Here is a 24,843-nt window from a genome sequence, read left to right as displayed (position 1 = left end):
CACATCCTCTTTCATCATTTTCTCTTCATGTGGAGAAAACTGTTTCTCTCTCTCCACGCTGAACATGATACCCTCTAAACCCATTTTAATATCATTGCACTAACAGAACTGGGTCGGGTAATATGAGCTTAGAGGTAATTCCTCAAAAGGAATAATTTGCAAGTGATAAATGCTGAAAATTCAAGGAAAATTTGTAACTTGCCTTTTATTTAGACTGGAAAATACATCAATATATGGATTTTAGATATAGATGACTTTGCCGTGGCTTAACAAGGCTTTGTTTTGAGAACCTGAAACTAAGTGGCGAATTAGGAATGACACAAATTTCAAAATTTTTGCATCTGCACCTGTATTTCAAACTAAAAATGCAAGAAGCCTCGTGCACGAGTGCACATTTTCATGTAATATAGCTCAAAATTTCTGGCATCTTTGCAAACGATGGGATGTTGACAAAGCTCTTTAGGTTTGAAACATGCTTCATACAACTTATTAGGCATTAGACCTGGGTCAACAAAGTGCATCTAGACCTTCTTCCATGAGCAGGAAAATAGGACATGTCAATGACGACCAATAGAAAAACAAAGAGAAAGCTCTGGAAACCGCTAGGTGGATCTATTGAATGGGTGAGAAATCCTAACTAAAATTTTCTTTATTTTTATTTTGAACCATCACAGTGCTTCTTCTGAAAAACAGACATTTTTAAGGAAAGTGCTTAAATTAAAGATGTTTGTTGTAAAAGCTTTAAAAGTGCTATATTAATCAGTCTCAAATCACTGAGTTGAGGACAATAGGAGGACCAGTCAACTTCACATCATTCATGTATCGAGGCTTTGGTAGATCAACACAAATGTCCAGCTAAACCAGAGGAACATTCTTGTGGTTCTGAAGGGAGAGAGAAGGCGAGCAGTAGATGGGCAATCCCAGTCAAGCACATGGCTTCAGTTTCCCCTCTCCACTGTGTGGCCCGGCCTTGCATGGCACCAAAACAATCAAACAACCAAATATGGTGTTCATTAGCAAACCCTCTATAACCACCCTTTACGCACTTTGCCATCTGTATGCTGCTGACGCAAAGTAATTAATGAATAATCACCAGCAGCCAATCCGCAACCTGTCAATATGAGGCTACTTCTAGGGATCTCTGAGGTTTTTGGCTGTGTAACTGGGATCCCGGAGTGAGAAATGGATGCGAACTCTCATTCAAGACCAAAGCATCCGAACGGGAATCGCTGCATACTTCAAGGTCTGGTAGAGAAAAAAAAGCACATCCACTATGTCCATATTTGGCCTGGCTTACACTGCCAATCCTTCCACTAGAACATATTTCTCCAAACATCCACTAATCCTTTCCACTGAACTCTGAAGCACAGTGCTGACACCTGCTGGAAAGAATGTGGTACGGCGTTTTTTCTTTGTTAAACATGGGTTGACATGACATAATCTTAATGGCACTGGTTGTTTGAAACTCTTTATTTTTGGTGAATACAAAAAATACTTTTGTGACCAGATGGATATCATACATACTGCATCAATCAAATCATAAAACTAATGCAGTCTGTTAAAGAAAGCACAACACCTATTCATAACAGAGCTAGTACATCTTTCTAATTTCCGTTTATACTCGGACAAATCAGTTAGACAATATATTTCAGGGTAATTCTTACATTTACAGATTTTTTTTATAGTGGTTAGACAATGAAAAAAGAAAGTCAAACATTTAAGAGAGACGTGACATAATTATTTGAACAATTTCTTGACCTCAAACACAAATTGCCATGGAATGCAGTCTAGTGTCAGTCCTCTAACATGTGCCACACGTGCCCCTTTTCTACCAGAATTTGAATATTGTCTGTAAGTGCGCCGCCGGCCAAGGCATTGAATTGTACAGCAAAGGACTAGGTGACAGTTTAAGAATCGACTGGCACAATGTTCCGATCCAGAGAGGACAAGGCTCAGGCTCAGCCCGATGTTCAGCTGCTCGCAGGGCACACTGAGTAAGGCACTGGTACACAATGCTGTCCACACACTGACATGGAAAGACCGAGGAGAGGAACGGCTTCAAATTTCTAATTTGTAATATATTATAAATCAATATACTAAGGGGAAAAAAAGGATTCAACAAATGTCCTCAATTGGCGATTTCCTCCTAATTTGTAGTCCCGTAAGTAATATAATGGAAGCTTTTAATTGCTGTCTTCGGTGCATATGTTATATGCATATGAGTAACTTCAGTGCATAATGTGTGCTCGCTTCATTCAGAAGCCCACAGCCAAATATCATTGCACATAAGCAATCTTACAACCAATAGCAGCGCAGACTCAGCACGCCGGGATAGTCAACGTAACGTATTGCTCTAGACAGTCGCGCTAAAGTGGAAATGCCTTTGCCATGGCAGGGCGGTGACTGGTGGGGAATAACTGTGTGTGTGTGTGTACTGTACAGTGGGTACCCCAACAACATCTGGTCAGTGTCAATATGAGAGGAATTAAAACACAAAGACAAGAGAGAACAAACATGACAAGTAATGTAAACATGTATTCCTTGAACAGCTCCGTGTATGTGGGGGAAGGACCGGTAGGGTCACATGATGTCATGTAATGTTCTAAGCAGCATAAGACATTTGGTCAAATATAGTCCAGATTCTCTAAATAACACCTGTCTGTTCTTTAAGAAAAACCCTGCCAAGAATAACTCTTTATAGCTAGTATAATTCTCTATTTTTCTTTATTTATTAAAATCAATCAGAAACCCTCATTGTTCGGCGTCAAGCGGGACAAAATAGTTCAATCGTAATTCTTTTATTTCTAAGGAGTTGCTACTTCGACTGTTGACCTCAAATTCACATTGTTATTAGTAAAATATAAGCATCTCTCCGCGCTATCCTTCTCTATTTGTTAGTAATTTCATTGAAATCTATAAACATTATTGTACGTGCAAGCCAGTGGTGAAATGAGGCACTCCCCTCCTGCCTGTGTTATGAACCCCTGGATTTATTTTACATTTAGAATACAAGCTATGGAGCTTTAGGTTTGTTCTGCCATAGATATTATCAGTTTCTTTATATTTGCAATAAACCTTCAATAATTATAGGACATTCAGGGATTATAGAGGATTTCAGCATGTGCAACATCTTCGATTGGTGATTTTAACAGTCGATTACGCTCATTATGCAGCGACACTGACAAAGCAATGATACGCTTATCGAACAACTTCGTCCCACCGTCTTCAATTGCTTAGAGGGACAACCATGTCCATATTGATCTCTGAATGCCAATGCCGTTCACTGACAAATACATACACACGTCACACACACACACCTACATACATACATATGCACAAATATACAACAGGGCACAGGCACTCGTTTTTCTCACTAAACAGGCCTGTTTCTCAAGTGCTGTATATTCCTCGGAAGTATGAGAGCGAAGCAACCAATCGTACGTCGGCAACATCTCCCCGGGAACAGAAGGTGTCATCAGCGCGGCTCACAACCCGTTTTCCCGTCAGCCCTCGTCCTCCCTCAGCTCGCTGGGCAAGAACTTGTACTGCTGCTGCCGGATCTGAGCCAGCTTTTTTCGGGCTTCCTCCAGCTCTCGCTCCTTCCTCAGCATCTCTTCCTGAGCGGCAATGATCTGAGGAGGACGAGAACAGCTGACAGGAAAATGTCCCTTCCACTCAGCATAATCTCATTTCTGTGGATCGCTTGGAAAGGAAAATCAGCTCAAACTTCCCACAGCTTGTGAACTCAAAACACAACCCATTGGAGACAATAAATCATCTCATGATAGTGTCTCTATAAATTGAGGTGGATATGATTGGTGGGGATTCATGCAGAGGAAAGTATTTAAACATTAGCACTTTCGTACCGCATTGTACTATATAGTATATATCAATCAAAATACACATGAATAATAGTAGTGATCATTAATATGATAATCGTCATTAGGTTATATCATTTTATAACAGTATGTCTCCGCCAACCAGTTAAGTCCAAAATGTCACAACTGCATTTATCTTATTAGGTACTAATGTGAAATTGGCATGTAGTTATGGCAAAATAATACAGTTTTGTGAGGTCACAGTGACCATCAAATTCTTATGAGTTCCACTGATGTTCCTGCCAAATTCCCTCCAGGCATTCATGAGATCTCATGATTAGAAGAAAACAACAGCTAATACTGATGCTTCTCACTCTGTTGTCATTAAAAAGAAAACTAGACAAAAGCTACAGTCATCCAAATCAATGAGACAGTGAGCCTTATTGATGCCCAGAGAGGCTGCATCACCGACTGAAACAGGATCTTAATCCATCAGGATGAAAAGTAAAGCTTCCTGAGGCGCCTCGGAGTAACTTTCAATTTGTTGCAGAGAAGACAGAAGGCCGTTTTTAAGAGAAATGTTGTTTTGCAGCGCTGGGTGTCTAGTAAACAGCTTTGAGCAGAAGCTGATGGGCTGTTAATCCCCAACAACTCGTCACCATAAGCGAGACGCACAAAGGTAAAAGGGCAAACCACATTTCGCTTCCAGCCAGATCACTTTTATAGATTTTGTCTTACCTGAGCTATGCCTCCAACGAATTTGGTCTTTACCACCACGCTGTCATCTTCAGTCTTGTCAAACGCGGCTTTCTGAGCCGCCTTCACCAGGTTGTCTGAAGCTCGCTTCACTGCGTTGCCGGCGGCCTTAAAAAAACAGGAAATCTCAAAAGTTAGCACCTAACAGTGCCGTGCGCGATTTCCATGGACATGCGGAGGCTGTGTGTTCCGGCGTCACCTGTAGTCTCTTCATGGCTTCAGAATCCTGGTCAGCCTTCACCTTGCAGGCCACCAGCAGCTGAGCGGTGGAGGCCGCGACCTGCTTGGCTGAAGAGATGAGCTTCTCCTCGCTGGCGTGGCCTTGCACTGAGGCGTTCGCTGCCTCGCACAGGCTGCTGGTGGCTGCGGCCACCCTACGCGCCTACAGCAAGGGACAAAGGGATTCGTTTTTTGGGGCTGGGCTACATTTGGTTTTAATCGTAATGTGTGGAAGGGAACTCACAGCTGAAATCAGACCCTGTGACCACTGACCATCGTCCGCGGCATTTGCTAGATTGGATCCCACCTGAAGTTGACATTGGATAAGAGACACTTTGTTTATCATGTTTTGTATTATTGGTAACACATAGAATCTTACGTGTTCTGACTGACCTTTCCTTGGGCCACCAGTTCTCTCTGAGCGGCCGACGCAGATTTAACAAGAGCGCTCGTCGCCGCGGCGATGGACTTGGCTGCTTCTAATATCTGCTCCTCAAAATCCAGCGTCTCATCTGCCTGCTGAAGATAAAACCACACATTCATTTAGACTTACAACTATAGTATGCTACAATAATAACAGCTTCTTATCTCTGTGTCAACTAGGGCCATTAATATTTTAACAACATGAACAAAAATGTAAAACTTTTCGTTAACCAATCAACTGTAGTTTTTACTCCACAACAAGACTTTTATCAACTGTCAAGAATAAGGAAATATTAATTAAATTACAATCGGTTTATTGGCTTTAAAGAAGTAGGGCTTACAAACAGAGAATATTAAAAGTAGACTATAACATATCCATCGAGTATAATATTTTTAGTGTATTTGTAGCCCATTCCATCTTTCTAAAACTCACAAAACAGTGAGTGACCTCAGAGTCAATAATAACCTAGGTTCTACTTTATCTTTCACAATCAGCACAATCAAACATGGTATCCAATCTCCCAAACCTGAACTCAACACCATTATGACGATCCCAGTGCATTAGTTCAGAGACAGCCAACACATCTCTGCCTCAGCAGTTGACAGCATGTGTTTGGCCACAGATCTCCACAAACACACAAGGCACATGTGGCTGGAGACAGGGCGGGACACTGTAGGAATATGTTTGATATATAGTTGGACTTATTAACAACCTAATATATCAAACATATCAGACAGAGCCCTGCAGAGAAGGCTTCCAGGTAAACACCAGGGCTTGGAGCGGGGTGGAGAGGCGGGACAAGGGAGCATGCTGGGAGTAGAAGAACCCTGCTTTTCTCAAAGTGTGCATGGGACAAAGGAGCACAGAGGAGAGGGAGTGAAGAGGAGAATGAAGAATAATCCAATCTGTTTCAGACAAATAACACTCGCTTCAATCTAAGGGGCTGGCACACAGACGTTCAAGTGGGCTCAACACTTTTACATTTTAATATTTGTATATAGCCGATAGTAAGTCGTGGTGATGTAATTACATGAGGAAGTAAATGTCGTAAAACCCAGAGATCATCTCCCATTAAAAGCAATATTGCACTGCTTCTTTCCTGTTAGATCACTAGAGGGAGACATTGACAGCTAAAAAGAGGTAAAGCCTAACTCACTAATACGTTGTCATAAACACAAAAGGTCCTCATAAATGCAATCTCTAGCTGTGGAATCATAGTATGAGATATAATATATATTATATGTGCAGAGGGGTGAACTAACAAAAACACATGGTGTGTAGGAAGAGGTGTAGAAAACGAGGAATGCACTACAGGCACAGGAGGAAGAGCAATGGGATCCAACTATCCAGTCTCCAGAGACAAATAAACAAACAACACAGCCGTGCAGTACTACACACAAAAAACACAACCCTACGTTGTGTACACAACAATAAAAAGGTTATGCCACTTTCAAAAGGCACTATCTCTACCATCTCCCAGGGGGACAAATAATGAAAAAATACTCCCATAGTTCAAGTTAGCAATAAGGAGCACATAAGGAGTAAAATAAAGAAAATATCTTCAATAAGACGAAGGCCTTCTCTTTTGGAGGGGTTCACAACAGTTCATCACACAATTGAACTCTGTCCAAAAAAAGCTTGAGGTTCCATCACTGTAATTGTGTCTCCTGGCAACAACTCAAAAAAAGTGCCTTTGAAGAGCGTTTTCTCAGCGTGATACGTTAGCTCACTAAACCCACCTCTGAGCCAATACGGTAAGTGTAAACTAATTCTCTCTGGTATGAAGATTCCAGCTCGCTTACTGAAAAACACAACTCACTTCAAAGGCAGTGTCACTTTCTTCCAACTTTGGCCCGCTGATTAATTGCAAAACGCTGTGCGAGGGGACCCTTCTACCTTGGGCTTGGCTCTGGGTTTGAGCTGCTCCAGTTTCTTGGCTGCAGCTTCAATGGACGCTGCTGCTCCAAGGAGCTCAGTCTCAGCGACGACCGTCGGGTCCTCTGGGTCCACGCACTCTGAGCCTGAAAGGGTCGACACATGCCAAGACGTTGGCTTTTGTATAAACAAGCACAAGTAAAAAGGACCTGATGCAAAATAGTTCCATATTCTTATTTTTCCCTTTGCTTCCTGCAACAGGAGGAGATTAATGTGACTGTATTGTTAAGCTATATGAATAGAATTATATTAGCTTACAAACTAAGGCTAAAATAATTACGAAATGTAATTTATATATACTAATTAAAAGTATTAAGTAGTAAAATATATACGTTTCATTAGTGATTAACTAAAACTTGGATAACAGCAGGCGGCTCATGACTCCAAAAGGTCAAGACCCCACACTTATATCCAAGAATAGAATTTCAAAACAGCAGAGAATTGTTGAATTACTCATACAAGCCAATTCATAATAAACCTATGACCCTGATGATTTTATGTTATTTCGTCAAATTAGTGCTTCAATAATAACAGATGCACACAATCCAGGCCTCACAGAGATGCTTAATCTCCACTTACGTCAGCTGCAGAAAATTTGCTTCATACAGTCCAAAGAATAGTTTGCATTGTGACAGTAATGCCTCGAAGTTAAACAAGATAAACTAAAAGTTAGAAGAAATACACATTTGATGGATCATTCTCTCTTTTTATTGTTTTTTAAGTGCCCGTAAAACGGAGATGTTTGGGAACAGCTTGGTAAAGCAGATGGAACGATGTTTTCATAGATTATGTTGAGCTCCGGGGAAATCTGTTCCGCACTCCCAACCCCCCCAAGCCATCTACTCCGCTACACCCTTCTGACTCTGTGAAAGGTGATCTGGAGGAACAAAACACACCACATCCCACTTACCTCCATCTGAGGCAGCAATGGAAGAGAGAGAGAGAGAGAGAGAGAGAGAGAGAGAGAGAGCACATGGGACATTAGAGAGGTGGAGTGGATCGCCCCGCAGGGTCTCAGGCTGTACGCTGAAATCAAATTCTCATCCAAACACAATCTATTACTCCTGTCAGAGGCAGCAATGCAGCTTCCATGGGAAACACTGTTTCAAGACGAACTGCAGAGCTTCATTAACACGGTAGTCGCTCTATTGTTCCAGTTTAAAATTCAGTAATAATTGTTATGATCTTTATTACAGATGCATACATGTTTGGTGGCTTGACTCAATCACACCGTCATACCATTCAAGCACAAGAGGATTAGGACTCCTCTCACTAATCTCTAGTTTCTCCACAATCCTGTCATATATATTTTTACATTTTATGAAACGAACTTGCTTTCTCATGGAAACCCCTCTGACTTCAAGCTGACTGACACTGCGGTGGCTGAACGTCTAAATGTAAAATCTAAATCAGCTGCCAACCTTTTATGGACGGCACACAAGCTTCTGTAAAATTCTGTCTCCTAATAAAACACAATTATTCTGTTTTATAAGATCCCAGAGACACTTGGAATACTAAACAGACATAAATGTAATTTGGCTAATGGGCCATTTGGTCTGTCTGAATGAGGTCATCAGTAACTAAAGGTTGTTAAGCCTGAGCTTTGTTTATGTGCATTGTGTGAGAGTGTGTGGCCTCACCTTTCATGGCCTCAGCTGTCTGGACGAGCTCCGTCACACACGCCGCCACATGCTTTGAGTGTAAGGACAGCTGCTGCTTCTGCTCTGGGATGGGCCTGTGCAGCACCTGAGAAGATACAAAAGCCCACCGACTCAGGAATTAGAGGCAGGAGTGAGGTGGAGTGCAAAGTTTAGCTGAAATAAAAGGCATTTACAGATACTGTGTTATTTTAATTTTACAAAATGTATGTAAAGACTATTGTGGCAACATGATTAATTAACTTGAGTATAGCAACATCCATGAATTTTTTTTTAAACATTTTTTGAAAATGATGAATCAAGGTAATTTACCTTTTTTTTTAAACTAAGTTGTACATTTTAACACACTTCACATAACGCATGAGGAGAGTTATTAGGTAAGACGGTTTTGCTGATTTATGCAACATCGTGCTCAGAATTGAAATCAGATCTCTGTAGAGGTATTTCTAAGATGAACGTGGTTATACGTGTGAAGTGGGCATAAAGCGAGTTTTCAGTTTTGCGGCCTATTTATAGAGGTCTGTGGTACAGAAAAATACCATCCAGCGGGCTTTGGCTACACAGATCATTTCTCGGTTTGGAAGGTACATTTATTTTTGGTTTGTTGACAATAACCAGAACATTAGAATATCACCAGCCTTCTTCTTTCAGTTGAAGTGATGCTACATTAAACCCAAGCACAACTGGCAGGAAGCAAGGAACACATTTAAAATATTATAGGATTAATCCTGCAGATAAGACGTGTGAAACCTCACTCTGTAAAAGTAAATATCACTATCCACTCATCCACTGTTGCTACACACATACAAAAGAACCAGCCACTTTCATCCTTTATTCATGAAACACGTGACTGTCTCATTCTAACCTGCAGGACTTGCTCCAGAAGGTTGATATATCCGGCTGTGCACTCAGAGCCGTACTGCAGGGCTTTGCTCCTCAATTCCTCACCAACTTCTGGGTGGCAGGCTGCTTGCTAGAAGGTTGAGAAAACAATGTTGTGAGCTAAAAGAAAGTACACAACAATTGCATTTTAATATCCTGAAATAATGATATACTGTATTTATTGTATTTAATGTATATATAAATATATATTATTCTTATTTGCATTAGTTACATTTTCAACCGCATAGTCTATGCTGCATTTGTCTTATAAGTGCAGTCACTGAGGAAATCCTAACTGCAGCCCTGATGAATTTGAAAAGTGACTGAGTCACTATTGGCCGTCCTATCTGCTCTTAGCAGGCCGGGCTCACGTGTTCCCTGGCAGCTCGGTGATGTCTGTGTGAGGCCTGTTCTGGCATGGCGGTGTGGATTAGCACCTTGCAGGATGTCAGCATATCGGAGATGGCTTTTCGGCTCAGGTTGGCGGTGGCGATCACATCCTCCTGCTGTGCAGAGTTTCCTGCAGCCACTGCCTTGGCCGTTGCCATGGTGATGCCCTTTGTCATGCGGATGAACTCCTCAGGTGTGGTGCACTTGTCTGGGACGTCCTTGGACTGGAACACCTGATATGATGAGGATCAGAAGATGAGGATCAGAAGACACAGTCAGTTGGATGCATAACAGGCGTGACAGTTGATCAGATATGTTAAAGTTATTAATCAGGACGTTTCAACTGGTTTTGGGTCATATAGAGGCACAATTACGAAATTGAGGCTATGAACAAGAATATTGGCTAGTTATACATATTCATTCATAACGCTTGTCGTCACGTCTGATTTCCTCCAAAAATGTGACATTTTACTGGACGTGCAAACTCCACTCAGACTCCATCACGGCCTCCAGCCAAACTGCAGTTGGACCTGCTGCTCCGCCTGTCCCCGCTGGGAGCCAACACCAGTAGCATGCTGATGGAGGCCCAGGCTGCACTGCCCGACTGGACCGACAAAGTAAAGCAAGGGGTAACCATAACGATGACTGATTTGGCCCCGCTGCAGTAAATTGAGAGTATTTCTAGAGCAACTCTGGTGCTTTCAAACACTACCGCTTTAGTCCGCTTTATGTGAAAATTAGTAGTAGTTTTAAAATCGATGGGAATGTCCTAAGAAAAGAAATTAAGAAGTGAACATGCGAGGCAGACAGAACAATGTTTGCTGTAGAATCAAGAGCTGGGTAGATTGTGTTGAATATGGCTCTTGGGAAAGCTTCCTCTCAGGCTTGGGGTCCTTTTCGATAAGGATTAGGAGAAAATTACCAAGAAACAAGCTCTTAAAATCGTCTTCCTTTCTCACTTTGCCTGCATCTGCTACCCAGACCCTGATAAGAGCTGTGAAAAACCTACAGGGGCTGAGAGGGAAAGAGGAGGAAAGGAGCTGGACAGATAATAAAGCAAGAAGAACAAATAGCTCCCCTGTTTAGAATAATAGACATACATATCCCTAACCCTCTTTGAGCGCATTTTGCAAAGAAGCTGTGTCTCATCCCTAGACTTTCAAAAGATAACCATGAAGCGCTCCGGCCCGGGAGGAGCTCTTACCGTCAGCTCCTGTTTGATGCACTCAATAGTGGCTTCTAGTGCCCTCGTCCCACGAGTCGCTTCATCCTCCACGGCCTTCACTGTTTTTAACAGAGACGTCACATTGGTCACCATGACCTGTGAAAGAAAGGAAGAAAAGAGGCTACTCAGTCAGACCAGGAGAGGGAGCTCTTTCTCCTCAGCTAACATTGCATTAAAAAGGTAGCCTCCTTTACTGGCTCCAATACAGTGAGAATTGGGTATGTGTGTTGTAGGTGAAATTCTAATGTAAAAGGAAGACGGCTGCTCAAAAAAAAGGATGCATTTCAAATTAAGAGTATTTTACAATAGTTTGATTTCCAATAATTAATTATCTGACACCGAGGATGGAAAAAAACGATGTTCTTTTAATGGTGATACATTCTGTTCTGTCAGTGCTGCATTCAGCAAAGAGGACAACATTAAGTTAGGAATTCCAGGAACACGATCGCTAGGAGAGAGGGTCCCATTTAGAGGGCACCATATGTTGGAGGAACATCTGTCAACAGAACCATGTCCATGGGTGGCCCTAATTCCATGTAGATGAGAAAACATCAGACACCCCATGCAACAGATAGTTCTGTGCGGTTCTTGTGATGATAGTTGTGGGAACAATAAATAAATACTATGACGACGTTTTCAGAAGACGACCAAATCCTTGTTTCAGAGGTAAAATAAATCTCTCTAATCCTTTACCTTGGCAGCGCTCTTCAACTGATACATAGATGGGTCATCAGCTGGCTTGCCAGCGGCACATTTGGTGGCGCTTATGAGTTCAGCAAGAGCCTTCGCCACATCCCGCACTGCGTTTATTAGAACCACCTGAGGACACAGAGAGAGCTGGAATGAATACAGCACAAGGGTCAGAGTATAGGTTTATCAGTAGCACCCTGGGGAGAGGATTTAACACCGCAGCTCTTATCAATCCTTCCTACTGCTGTCATGATGCTTCAGACTTAAAGGGCAGAGGCATACACACACACGCACGCATACACACACACACACACACACACACAGAGGACATAGGAGGCCCAATGTGTATCAGATGAATCTGCAATTACGCAGAGAATCTAAAGGTGGGTGAAAGATAGAAGACATTCATTATAGGGAAGAGAATAGGAGAATAGAATAGCATAATGATAATGGGTAACAATATAGTACAATGGTAAAGCTCTGAGCATTCAATTAAAAAGCAATAACCAAGCTCTGTTATTCTGAAATTAAAGGCGTGCGACTGTGACTACATATGGCTGAAACATCTGTATTGTATTATATATTCTTTGATGTTTTAAAGTTTAATCACCTGTGTCTCGGGATCCTCTGAGCCCATGCTGGTTGCTCCCAGTTTAACCACCTCAGTGAGCTGAGTGATGGTCTTGGCTGAGGACTGTGCAGCCTGGGCCAGTTTCTCCTGGCTGGACGCAGCTCCAGCAACCAGCAGCTTGGTATCCTCCACCAGCGCCTTGGCTGTCTTCAAGATGCTCTCCCTGAGGGACGGGACACATTGTGTCACAATCTGCTCCAAAGTCACACAATCAAGAACCACCCATATAAAAGGATGCTGTTGCTTTTCAAACAGAAAGTGTATTTAGTAAGGGAAATTTTCAATTTGCATTTATTATGTGAAATGTATCAGAATATTGAGCATCATTGGCAAACTGCACCGAGTGAGTCATCAAAATAAAAATTGAGCTGTGGTGTAAAAATAACTGAAAAATTCAGATATATTTTCTCTGAGCTCAACCTATGAATCACATCTCAACATCCCAAATCGTTATCTTTTTGGTGATTAGAAGTTTTCATTTAAACACACGTCTTGGTCAAAGACATTGCACCTGTGGTCTGCAAAAGACTCTTCATTTTCAGGGCTGAGTGTTCCAGCTGAGGCGAACATGATGGTGGTGTCCAGGTCAGCGATGATGCCAGAAACAGCGCTGGCTGCTGTGATACAGGCCTGGGTGCCTTTGTTTCCCGCCTGCAGTGCTGACAGAACCAAGGACACCTGGAACAAGTCAAAGGTACCATTAGTTATGCACAGAGGTCCTTCAAACAAACTGTTTTCACAGGTGTATGCCATGCACATTTTCAATAATTTACTAGCAGATTTTCCTCTTTGATGGGTGTTAACAGAACATTTTCATTAAGGTTGACAATTTTTAAAATGAACGATCTGGACAAGCTGAACACCAGTGCTAAACACGCATCAAATCAGTTTGTGGCAAAATCACATTTAAGTTGTGCCTGAAGTCACGCATCTCCCTTGTAGAATGCTGCATATAAAAGGAAACCCCAAGGAGGTACATTTAAATGAGGAACAGGTTGTGTGTGAAAGAAAACACCACAAATTGTTCAACTTTGGTATGAGCCCTGAATCAATCATAGACTCAAAGTGGAAAGAATGTGTAAGCGGCATGGTTATTTTCTCCCAGGGTCGCAGCAGGAAGATATGAGTACTGTCATTAGCCGCACAGCGCGGGGGTAATCAGGAGACCATGCTCCCATCACCCGCATGACTGGTACAATATAATAACGTTATTACCTAAAATAACATACATTAAACCTATATTCTTCCAACTCTATACGCCTTACTGCATTAGCATTAGCTCCCTTATGATTGAGTTGCGGCTGCAGTATCAGTCTCAGTCCACACGGCTCACCTTCTCCGTGACTGCACGGGCACACTCGATGAGCTCCCTCTTGGAGAAGCTGTCGGTGGGGCTAAGCTGCAGAGCTCCAGCCTTCTGGACAATGTAGATACAGCCGTGGCCCAGTTCCTGCACCCGTGTCTTGATCTGGTAACCGACCTAAAAAGAATACCCGGGTATCAACTTACACCAAAAACGTCTTTTTATTCCCGTCAGTGTCCTAAACTAGCGTGTCTTGTATCCAGTGGGTGGATGAAAATTATTTCAAGCACCCCCAGAGAGGGAATTCTATCACTAAACCTTTCATTGACAGACTGGGATTCACGGTCGGGTGGTACTTCATTATGAGCTACACTACAGTATAGGCTTTTAGACTTGTAGAGCCACAATGTTGCTATGGTAACGAGCAGGGTTTCTAGCAGCCTGTTATGCACAATATATTGGTAAGCGCTGCGTGCGTATTAGTAAAATGTTTCCACACATTTTTGTCTTCGGAATTACAGAAAAAAGCTTTAAGAAAACACTATATCGGTGATTGGAGCAATGAGTGCAAAATGAGTGCAAGAAGGATACATTTCGGTTTGAGCTCACACAGAGATGTCGGAGAGCAGCCTTGAGGAAGGAGCGTGATTTCTAAAAACAGGCCCCATCTGCTCTGATCAATGTGTGAGTGAATGCATATGAAACCTATGAAAATACACATGAAAGATTTGCAGTAAACGGATATTTCAGGTGCTGAATTTCAAATAAATTAATGGCTTTTGGTAAATCTTAAGCATGTAGTTTTCTTCATGTACTTCATAGGACAGAGAGCATGTCTTCTCACCTCCTCTGACTCTGCAGTGGCTGCAGCAAGGCGTCCTTGGTGTGCTAGCTGACCATAATCTACTGTCACCTGTGAGGCAAGGCCGCCAAGCTCTTCAGGACAGGTTACTGACTTAGTCATCTGGCAACAGAGAAAATACACCATCAGCAGAGGCAAATTAATGTCTATGTGGCCCTACTGACAAATATTACCACTGTAGATCAAAAAGTCAGGTCTGAATATCTTACCATCTCTTGTGCAGTGATAGCAATGGCTTTGGAGAACTTCACCATTGTGGTTTGGTAGTCCACAAAGGTGCCCTCAGGTTCAGGTGGTGTTCCTTCCTCCAGCTGTGAAAAGCAGCTCTTTAGTACTTAACCAATTATTGTAGATAGCTAACATGAAGGGGGCCCTATACACTCCAATATAGGCTATTGTAAAGTTATTTATCTATTGCTGGCTCATATGTAGCAAAGACTTGCAATGTTGCTGTAATCTTTTCAGCCAGACAGCAATTGTATATAAGAAAAATGACTTAACATATTAATAAATTGACCTAGACACCATACAGCCAAAATCTTAAATAGGTACATTATTGTTTAGTCCAAATGTCGGTGATGCATTTAGAGGCAGCTAAAAAGATAAATAATGTATCGGATGTGCAACATTTTTGCAATCCACATTGTTTTTATAGTTCGACATGTTAATTCATATAATTTCTTACAATTAAAAAAACATTAGTGAGAACATGTAACCTTTTTTTAATGTTGCCATTCTTTTAAAATGCTTCCACATTAATATATGCTAATGGCGTTTTAATGATGGTTGCTCTGTTATGTTTAAGCTGAGGCTAAAATAAATGAAGAAGAAAAATGAAGCATAAGATTTGAGGCAAGCGCGAGTTTGAGCAGTTCATCGTCAATTATTAACATTACTGTCAACACAGTGACGTGTCCCCCAGCAGGATGGATGACAGATAACCTCACCAGTGGGCTGCGGATTTAGAACTTCGTCATCTCCTGGACTCACGAGAGTCACTGACACACTCTCAACACACTCACTATGGTTTTACTTTCACAGAAGGCTCATTTTGCTTTCAAATTCCACAAATAAGTTGGGAAATAAGTGATAACCTGCGATCCATTAAAAACCACCTGAGCGGACTTCTCATGAGATATTATGACACAAACATGCACTTTTTGCATCAAGAGACCAACACAACTTTACTCACCCTGCCCATGGCCTCAGCAATGGACTCCACCATACCGCCGACCATGCCCCCTTCACTGGCTGCTTCATTCATAGTCACCATGATGTCGTCCACAGCCTCCTTCATGAGCTGGGCTGCTTCGGAGATGGCATCGTGGGTATGGGACGCCTGGGGACACAGTCAGCTAATTAACGTTTCTGTGACACTTTCTCGGTCTAGCCAGGAGGACATTTATCAGCTTGACAACAGCTACAGATTGTCCCTACAGCTGGTAAGTAGGCAGTGTTTCACTAGAGGACACTTCAACTGGCTGGACTACTCCGATTGTAAAGACTTGTACAACTTACTCCATTTTACAAAAGTACAAAATGTAATACATTTATACTTGAGGCAGGCATTTTTCATGATCCTCTTAAAAAAAAGACAAACTGTGGAAAACATGACTGGATTACATTTACATTTGTCATTTAGCGGACGGTTTTATTCAAAGCGACTTTCAATAAGTGCATTCAACCAAGAGGAGACCAACAGAACAGCATCACTGTCTTGACCTGCTGAAATGTAGCATATTATCACAGGTCACCCTTGAAATAGTAGTCATTGTAGATTAAACAACCTGCAGCTTCAAGAACTACTCAGTACCTTTGGGTTTCCCCCGCCTTCCTTGGCAGCATAGAGCATCTGCAGGGCAGACTCAGACAGGGTCTTGCTCTGGTCTAAGATGGTCATCTGCTGCTGGTGGTCGTGCAGCTTAGAGGCCAGGCCCACTGATGCCACGATGAGTGGATCAAAGTATCTTGCCAGCTGGCTCACCTGATAGAACGAGTAATGCAGACTGATGTTGAATGAATTACATGTTAGAAAAAAGGGACTGAACAATTTTTTTCTCTCCTAAATCCAAAGGGGATGAAGGTATATACGGCCACAGCAGCACCTTGTGTCCGAGTTGGGCGGCTTCGCCTCTGGCCGCTGTGGAGACGGGATCAATCAGATGCCCAATCTCCTGCACAGACGATGTTAGCTGCTCCTGGAGTGCCTGATGAGTTACGACGGCACAGCATTACGGTATAAATCATAACAGAGAGACTAGCAATCCCATTATGTTCTTTCACTCGAACAAGATAGAGCTGATGGGGTACTTGAACTCACTTCCATAGAGATATCATCTCTGCAGGGCAATGTCTGCCCAACTGCAGCTAGGGAAGCTTGCTCAATGTCCCGGATGCACTTATTAATGTTATCAATGGAGTAATCACACTCCCTCTGTCCAGGTGCCTTGTCCCTGTCAACAGAAATGTTGAAAAATACATTACTATACTATAAATATAGAATACACTGAACATATATAAATAACTAAAAGCCACATTTAATTTAGACAAATAGATAGACATTTGGAGAATTACTTCTTTCCCACTTTTGACCAGCCAATTAGCTCAGCATACAGGCAAAAAGCAGAGGGACAGCTCACTGAGTAACCTGGTATATCTTGTTTGTTTACTTAAATGTAAAATAGGCAGGATGACAATGAAGATAGAAGTGGGTCAGGAACTACTAAATGTGTTGCAGAGCCACTGTGGCTCATCATCTAACCACCGCTATTCTCTCATCTATTACAGCAGGAACTCTCACATATTAACAACTGTGGCAATTTATTGCTCAGCTGAGCTGAGAATCAGATCTCTGTCTTCAGAAAAAAACTAAAATTCGTGAGCGAACCATTATGGACTATGGTCGGTGGAATTTACACCAACCTGATGGAGGTGATGAGACTCTTGATGGAGTCAGACACGGTTCTGGAGTGTCCGGCCAGAATGGACCATGTGGGAGGATCTTTGGGGTTGAGGACGAGCGAGCGGGCCGTTTCTATAAGGTATGTGGAGCTATCGAGCATGGAGCGAGCTGAACGCACAATCGGCTCCTGAGCAGCTGAGCCCTGTGGAAATGAAAAGATTGGGGCAAGTGAAACAACATCCCAGGTAGCAGCTCAACAGCAAATAGCCAGACACGTTCACTATGAGTTGTTAAAATTCCTTGACTACCTTGAAGAGATCAAAGATGCAATCAAAGAGGAGGATGAGATTAGAAACTTTTACACAGATGCAGGGAGAAACACCTTCCGTCTTCATGATCCAAGCCTAAGCCTCCCTCGACAATTAGATGAACAAGCTGAAGATTAGAGCAGCTGTGCTGAGAAAGAGTGCCGTTACACGCTGCCTTTCAACAGATTACAGCCATAAAGCTTTTAGAGGACCGTGCTACAACTGCTCCGCGCAGATTGGAAAAGAAAAATCCATCTTTCCACTCCTTACTTGATATTAAAAGAAAAAGTAAAATTGGACCACAATGCAATTCCTCCTGTGTTCGCTGCACAAACCTTTCGGTGTTGACTCATATGAAAGCATCAGTTGGAATGGGATTGAGTGCAAAAAGTCACAAACATACTCAGGAAATCTCTCTAAGAGAACCTTCAAGATTCTCAGTGCGATGCCTCTGAAGAACTGCTGAAAGATTGCCTTTCATTTCGTTTCAGATAAATAATCAGGGACTGTGGAGTGAATGCAGAAAAACGTTGGAAATAGGACGTTACAAACAAACATCAAAATGGAAGAAAACCTCATTGCTGATTTGAGCTGGGATGCTTGCAAACTCCGGGTTGTTGGCAAAGGTCGACAGGTTTTCTACAGCCCCGAGGAGTGGGGCCGTGGCAACGCGGCATCTGTTTCTGTTGTCATCAGAAAAATCCCCATCGGAGGCCTGAAACAAGAAAACGCCGTATGAATATTTGCCCATTCCAGTTATATTTGTGTAGGCGGCTGAGTTACACACACAGCTTCTTACGTGACGGAGAAATTCTGTAACAAATTTACACTCAACGTTTTGATCAGTTGGGGAGTTGACCTTGATGGTTTTGACAAGGTTGGCCGTAGTGTTGGCCACCTCTTTGGCTGACTGGACAAACTGTCTCCTCGCCACGGGGTTGGAGGTTTTAGAAGAAGCCAGGCGGCAGGCGTTACAGAGAGCTGAGGTGTGCTTGGCTACAATTGTCGCTGCCGACAGGATCTGACAAGAGAAAAGAAAACATTGATTTAATCACAAGAGATCTACACAGAGAAGTCTCCATATGGCAGGGAATGGCCCCTGTAATGTTTTCACGCCCCACATGGAGCCGCCTACCTGTGAGGGACTACTAGCAGGATCTACTAAGTTCTGACAAGCCATCTGGATCGCCTGGTGTGCCTTTGCGAACTGGATGGGATCCACCAGCCCTTCGTGGCCTGACTGACTATTGGGATCAGACACGCCTACGAGATAAGAGGCCTACAAGGCAGAGAAGAAGAAGAGGGTTATTAATGTCACAAGACAGGTTCTCTATTGTCTTCCTTGACTTACCTTGTTGACACGGACAAGCAAACAACCTCCACAGACAGTCAACATCTGACATGCAAACATAAGTAGATGAACACATGAATAGATCCCATCATCGATTTAGATTGTCTACATTGTGCAGAAGACAGAGCTTTTGTTCCCTCTGAACAAAAGCTCCGTCAGAAGATGCCCTTCTCCAGACAAACCGGATGTTGCATGAAAGTGAGGACTGTATATTACAGCGTCTGTAAAACCGCCGATGACACTGCGGCGCCGTCACGCCAAGTCCTCCTGCTACAGTTTAAATTCATGAATCGATTCCAACCAGCCAGGATCTTTGAATTTCTACTCATGTGTTGTTTGAATTAAAATATTCAAGTATTCAAGAATATACAAAAAAAATAACATTACGGTAAGAAAAAACGCTGCTCAGACCAAAACAGAAGCCTGGTAATTTAGAGTGAATCGTTGATCTCACCTGTCCTCCCGCCTCCGTGAGCCCACACAGAGCTTTGGACGCCACAGCCACGCTCTCCCCGAAGGCCAGCACATCGCCTGTCTTACAGTGCTGTGAAATACCTGCCATCGACTCTCCTAGAACCTGAGGCATGTGGAGACGCAAATTAAATCCTCATCTGCCCACTAAGTAAAATATCTGACAGTTTAAGTATATCATTTCCACAATTATTTTAAAAGCCTGTACCTTGGAATTCTCCATGACGCTCTCGATGCAGTCAAAGTAGGAGAGTTCGTTGACCGGCTCGTTTGGATTATTTAGAAGGCCTCTGACCGCCTATACACAGACAGAGATGATAGGGACCCAAACTAAAACAGACCCGACACATCCCTGCTATGATATTACACTTTCATCAGCCGCTTCATTCAGAGAAAGGACATGATGATACTCAAGCTTTAAAATGCCTTATTGACAGCGAGTTTTTTGAGTATAACTAAATGTATGTTTCAGAATACAAAAGCTCTGGTTGAACAAGTTTAATGTCCATGTAACATTAATGGCTTTATGAGGGTATAGCTGAAAGAAAGAATGAGGGAAAAAAGCACCTAGTTTCCCTGAATACAAACATGGGCGAAAAAAAAAAACGTCCTGAAGAGAAGGAAAGTCTGTGTGTGGCACATGGTGTGCCCAGTGTATGCAAGGACGGCTACCTCCAACTCCCTCAAGGCGTTGTCACACTCCTTTTGTCCTGCTGCTTGCTGGGTGCAGAGCGTGATCAGCTGGTTAATACTCTCTGTCACTGCCCTGAAACACACAGGCCACACGGATCATTTTAGCTCACACGTTTGTCCTCCTCACGCAGCCACAGCCTGGCTTCACTCACACATGATGCAAGCTCCTCTAATCAAGCACGGAACTGCCGACCTCTCGAATGCAATAGGCTAAGGCCGGAGTGGCGAGATTGAGTGGAGTTTGTGTTCAGCTTTGTCAAGCACAGACAGGCATGCAGCCGAGGCTTCCATCTTCCTAATTAGACCGAGAGAAGTCAGTCAGGCCCAGAGTCCTAGGGGACCAGCTGTTGGCTTCTCACTGCATACTTTAACTAGCATTGCCAAACAGAGACAGCTTGGAGGGGACATACAGATACAGCAGGTAGGATTTATGTGAAATGTAAGTATAAAACCAGAAATTCTCTCAACTTGATAATATATTCAATCTGGCTCAGTTTGCCATCAGGCCCTGAGAAAAGAGAATGTTGGATGTGTATCAGGTATCTGCTTCAGATCCCACCTTGCTGCCACAGCTAGAAGATTCTTAGCGTTGGCTGCACCTGGATCAACGGACAGAGACTTGGCAGCCAGCAGCAGCTTACTGGACGCCATGGAGATATTCTTCAGATTACCAATTACTTGGATCTGGTCGTCTTTGCTCTGCAAAAGCAAGAAACGGGAATATACAGGTGATTTCTAAGATGGATTTCTGGTGTCTTGGAACGGTTTCGGGGGAAAGCAGAGACTCATAAGCAGAGAAAAATCACAGGAGAGACGGGGTCAGGGAGTGGGCAAGATCTTTTACTCGGTGCAAGGAAGTCATACACACAAAGGCAATAAGTAAAAGGCAAACAAAGTCAACAGGGAGAAGGCAGAAGTCCCAAAACGTCAACAAAGCCAATTCATAAACACAAGCAACTATCATGTGAGAAAATGCTGCAAGACGATGAAAATACAGAGTAGAACAAAGACAATCGGGCACCAGAACAGGGGAAGCAGGGGAGTATATTTGTGTTGGTTTGGCAGGGGGAGAAACTAGGAGCAGGGGATTGAACGCAGGTGTAGTGAATGAGAATTCAGGAGGACACAAGGACAGGAACTGAAATGACAAGAGGTTAGGGACGAAAATAAAACAGCACACTTTAGGTTAACGGGAAGTTACAGTATTTATAGTATCGGCAACCGGATAAAGTATTGTAAGAATGTGTTTCAGACTCTACCATCTCTATCCTCTTTCCTCAATCAGCAGAGTCTGATTATAACTGCACGCTACATCAACTCCAATCCCAGAAGATCATTTCAAATGAATGAACAAAATAAGAAGAACGTCACAAGATCTCATTTTTTGTGATTGTGGAAAAGGTCTGATTAACAAAATGACTAACAGCTTTGGAAAGAAAGTGATTTTGGCCACTCTGCATTTAAGTCTTTCTTCCGTTAAAGGGTTTAAACACTCTTCTCTGTTTGTAAAATACTGCTGATTGTGGATCACCACTGAACTGTTTCAAGTGTGTTGGGGGTTAGTATGATCCAGAAACCTACTTGGGTATGTCCCGCCATGTCAATGCCGGCATCCAGGAACTCATCAAAGTCTTGGCTGAACTTCCCAGAGGCCGCGGCCAGCTGGCTGCTGGTTCCACGGGAGGAGTGGACGACCTCGCCTGCAGAGTGGTTGAGTTCAGCTGCTGTGTGGTTCAGATCGCTCTGGGCCTCCTGGAATGTCTTACTGCAGGGCGGTAGCTTCAAGGACAAGAAGCGCATCAATTAGGGCACACTGCAGAGGTCATAGGCAATGTCAGATGGAGGTAACCTGTTCTGTTATGGGGTGGTATATTCTAATGTGTTTTGTGCCAATACATCAAAAGCAACGGTAAATTGAGATGGGACTTACAATGTCCACCAGCAGTTTCTTACTGGCCTCACCAATGCTCCTGAGGGCCATGTCTACATCCTTCTGGCCGGGCAGGCAATTCACACAATTATTCAGGGAGTGCGACACTGCTTTGGCCACCTGAAACACAGCACAGCGCTCCGTCATGGACTGCCAATAGTCATTCTAACAATGTGACACACAAATTCCCAGAGCAAAGCTATAAGGGGAAAAACATCTCAGATGTAAATTGGGCTCACTGCGCTGCACAGTAATCCTTGTCACTAATTTATGCTGCTGTCACAGATATAAGCCAAACAATATGTTTGTCCCCCAAAGGGCTGCAGCAGAAACATCAGTCTTACGTTGCCACTTCTGAAGGAGGAATAACAGGCAGGAAAGAAACGAGCAACGCTTAGAGCAAACAATATGATCAGAACATGAATATCATATATGTTACTAGGAGGTATAATACCTGTGCCAGTCTCTGCTGGCTCTCAGCGTCACCTGGATGAACCAGGGCCTGATGGGCTTCATGGATCAGCATGGCCGAGCCCTCCATGACACACTGAGCTGAGTCAAGCATCGCAGCTGATGCCTGAGGCTCCTTGGTGCTGGCTGCCACACCTCTGGCTGCTTGAGCCAATGTCCTTAAAGCCTGTGCTGTTTCTCTGGCAGCCACACCTGCAAACATCCGTAATTAAATGACATGTTATACTTCACACAGGAACCAATATAGATGGAAAATCATGAGGAAATCCAAGTCAGTATATAACAGGATCAGTAAATACTAGAAATTGATGAGGACAACCTGAATGCATTGAGTATTAAACAAATGGTTTAATACTCAACAGATATAAAGAAAATATATGTATGTATAAATGTGAGAAAACTATTAACATTAACTTAAATCTCATTATTTTTACTTTGCAGGAGTCCTGTTTAAGCAATACTCACTGGGAGGTATTTGTATTTTCTATAATTGCACTGTGAAAATCAGCTGTCATGGGCTGTGACACACTGACAACAAACTGTGAGCCTAAAGTGCCTTCACTGTTTAAAAAAATTAGATAATACAATAAATATGGCTCCACATGGGAAGTGCCCTTAATTTATTATGAACAGAACCAAGAAGAAAAGCAGCACATTGCATCAAATTGTATTAACCAGCCAAGTGGAGCCATTTGCTGATGGAATGTTAAATCTAGTGAAAATAAGATTAATGAGTACAGAGCAGCACCACAGGACACAGCATGAAGTGCTAGGGTGAGCGTTTATTTTAAGAAATTATTTTCTCTATCTTAATCTCTCCTCCCCTGAGATCCTCAATTGGCCAGAAATGACGGCAAAACATCCAAACCGTGGATTTAAAGGGCTCAGTTTAAGACAATAGTGATTTCACGAATAAAGGAGTCTCAATTGCACTGCCTGCTTCATCCTCACACACACACTTGGCACAATTTAAAGAAACAGTCTGTGTACTGAGAGCAATCCTGCTGCTGAGACCTGCGTTCTGTCTGCGTAAGAACGCACTTTTCTTACCTGTATAATGTTCATTTCCCTGAGCAGCACATGTCAGCAACTGGGCCATGGAGGAGCCCACAGCCTTAGACGTGCTTCCTAAATCCTGAGCACATTTCTCCAACTGTGGGGGCAAAAACACCCAGACAAATGAACCATTTGATTCCTAGCTGTGATCTCCTCCGGCAAGTATGTCTATTGAACTTCAAAGCAGATGTTTCTACTGTTATCTACCGACCGACTCCCCAGGAAGAGGTTTGAGTTGACCATCAATGACGGACATCTTTGCATCCTGAAGCTCACTCTTCAGTGTCTGTACGGTTTTGAGGGCCGAATCGATCTCCAGCGGACCACAGGCTTCATGGGCCTTAAAACGACGCGTACACACACACACACACACACACACACACACACACACACACACACACACACACACACACACACATACACATACACATACACATACACACACACACACACACACACACACACACACACACACACACACACACACACACACACACACACACACACAAATACAGCAAATGTTATTCACAAGCACCAATCCATTATGCAGTGCAGTGCAGACAGGATGTCAGCCTATATGCTGTGCTTGGTATCTCCAAATGAGATCTGAGCTTACCAACCAACCATGGATACCAACGCATTTCATACATCACTAAGAATACACTTTCTCTAACGGTGTTCGATACCTTCAGGGTTGCCGTCCTGAGCTCGGCAAGGCAGGTAGCCAAGTTTTTGGCACACTGTCCCAGTTGCATAGCAGCAGCCTGATCCGCCACAGTCGGGACTGTTGACTTTGCAGATGTCACCATCTTACTGCCAGGCTGCGCCAGGGTGACAAACCGACAGAAGCAAAGAAGCAGTTTCTGTG

The 24,843-nt window shown here is 43.0% G+C and overlaps 1 protein-coding gene across 3 annotated transcripts in view; it reads right to left on the bottom strand.

Annotated features, from left to right (window-relative positions):
• Positions 1–1,451: 1,451 nt before the first annotated feature.
• tln2b (talin 2b) overlaps positions 1,452–24,843 on the bottom strand; it is a 66,184-nt gene continuing 42,792 nt past the window's right edge. For 2 of the 3 annotated variants that reach the window (XM_062562859.1, XM_037451253.2), the window contains 34 exons: positions 24,662–24,796; positions 24,187–24,315; positions 23,970–24,072; positions 22,903–23,111; positions 22,449–22,568; positions 22,100–22,297; positions 21,078–21,217; positions 20,498–20,591; positions 20,034–20,123; positions 19,809–19,931; positions 19,139–19,282; positions 18,839–19,024; positions 18,578–18,718; positions 17,716–17,897; positions 17,114–17,246; positions 16,899–17,000; positions 16,607–16,777; positions 15,986–16,132; positions 15,003–15,104; positions 14,776–14,895; positions 13,962–14,108; positions 13,140–13,306; positions 12,608–12,791; positions 12,001–12,126; positions 11,287–11,403; positions 10,130–10,315; positions 9,676–9,783; positions 8,793–8,898; positions 7,114–7,238; positions 5,187–5,312; positions 5,038–5,100; positions 4,774–4,956; positions 4,557–4,682; positions 1,452–3,632 (listed from right to left, as the gene is read on the bottom strand). In XM_062562859.1, the coding sequence (XP_062418843.1) occupies positions 3,504–3,632; positions 4,557–4,682; positions 4,774–4,956; positions 5,038–5,100; positions 5,187–5,312; positions 7,114–7,238; positions 8,793–8,898; positions 9,676–9,783; positions 10,130–10,315; positions 11,287–11,403; positions 12,001–12,126; positions 12,608–12,791; positions 13,140–13,306; positions 13,962–14,108; positions 14,776–14,895; positions 15,003–15,104; positions 15,986–16,132; positions 16,607–16,777; positions 16,899–17,000; positions 17,114–17,246; positions 17,716–17,897; positions 18,578–18,718; positions 18,839–19,024; positions 19,139–19,282; positions 19,809–19,931; positions 20,034–20,123; positions 20,498–20,591; positions 21,078–21,217; positions 22,100–22,297; positions 22,449–22,568; positions 22,903–23,111; positions 23,970–24,072; positions 24,187–24,315; positions 24,662–24,796 (4,662 nt within the window). In that variant the 3' untranslated portion in view covers positions 1,452–3,503. The remainder of the gene's footprint in view (positions 3,633–4,556; positions 4,683–4,773; positions 4,957–5,037; positions 5,101–5,186; positions 5,313–7,113; positions 7,239–8,792; positions 8,899–9,675; positions 9,784–10,129; positions 10,316–11,286; positions 11,404–12,000; positions 12,127–12,607; positions 12,792–13,139; positions 13,307–13,961; positions 14,109–14,775; positions 14,896–15,002; positions 15,105–15,985; positions 16,133–16,606; positions 16,778–16,898; positions 17,001–17,113; positions 17,247–17,715; positions 17,898–18,577; positions 18,719–18,838; positions 19,025–19,138; positions 19,283–19,808; positions 19,932–20,033; positions 20,124–20,497; positions 20,592–21,077; positions 21,218–22,099; positions 22,298–22,448; positions 22,569–22,902; positions 23,112–23,969; positions 24,073–24,186; positions 24,316–24,661; positions 24,797–24,843) is intronic. The other variant, XM_062562860.1, reaches the window with a different exon arrangement.

The sequence above is a fragment of the Pungitius pungitius genome, chromosome 6 (genome assembly GCF_949316345.1).
Source record: "Pungitius pungitius chromosome 6, fPunPun2.1, whole genome shotgun sequence".
Classification (NCBI taxonomy): domain Eukaryota; kingdom Metazoa; phylum Chordata; class Actinopteri; order Perciformes; family Gasterosteidae; genus Pungitius; species Pungitius pungitius.
Note: the sequence above shows the minus strand (reverse complement) of the source record. Positions and strands in the feature narration are given on the sequence as shown.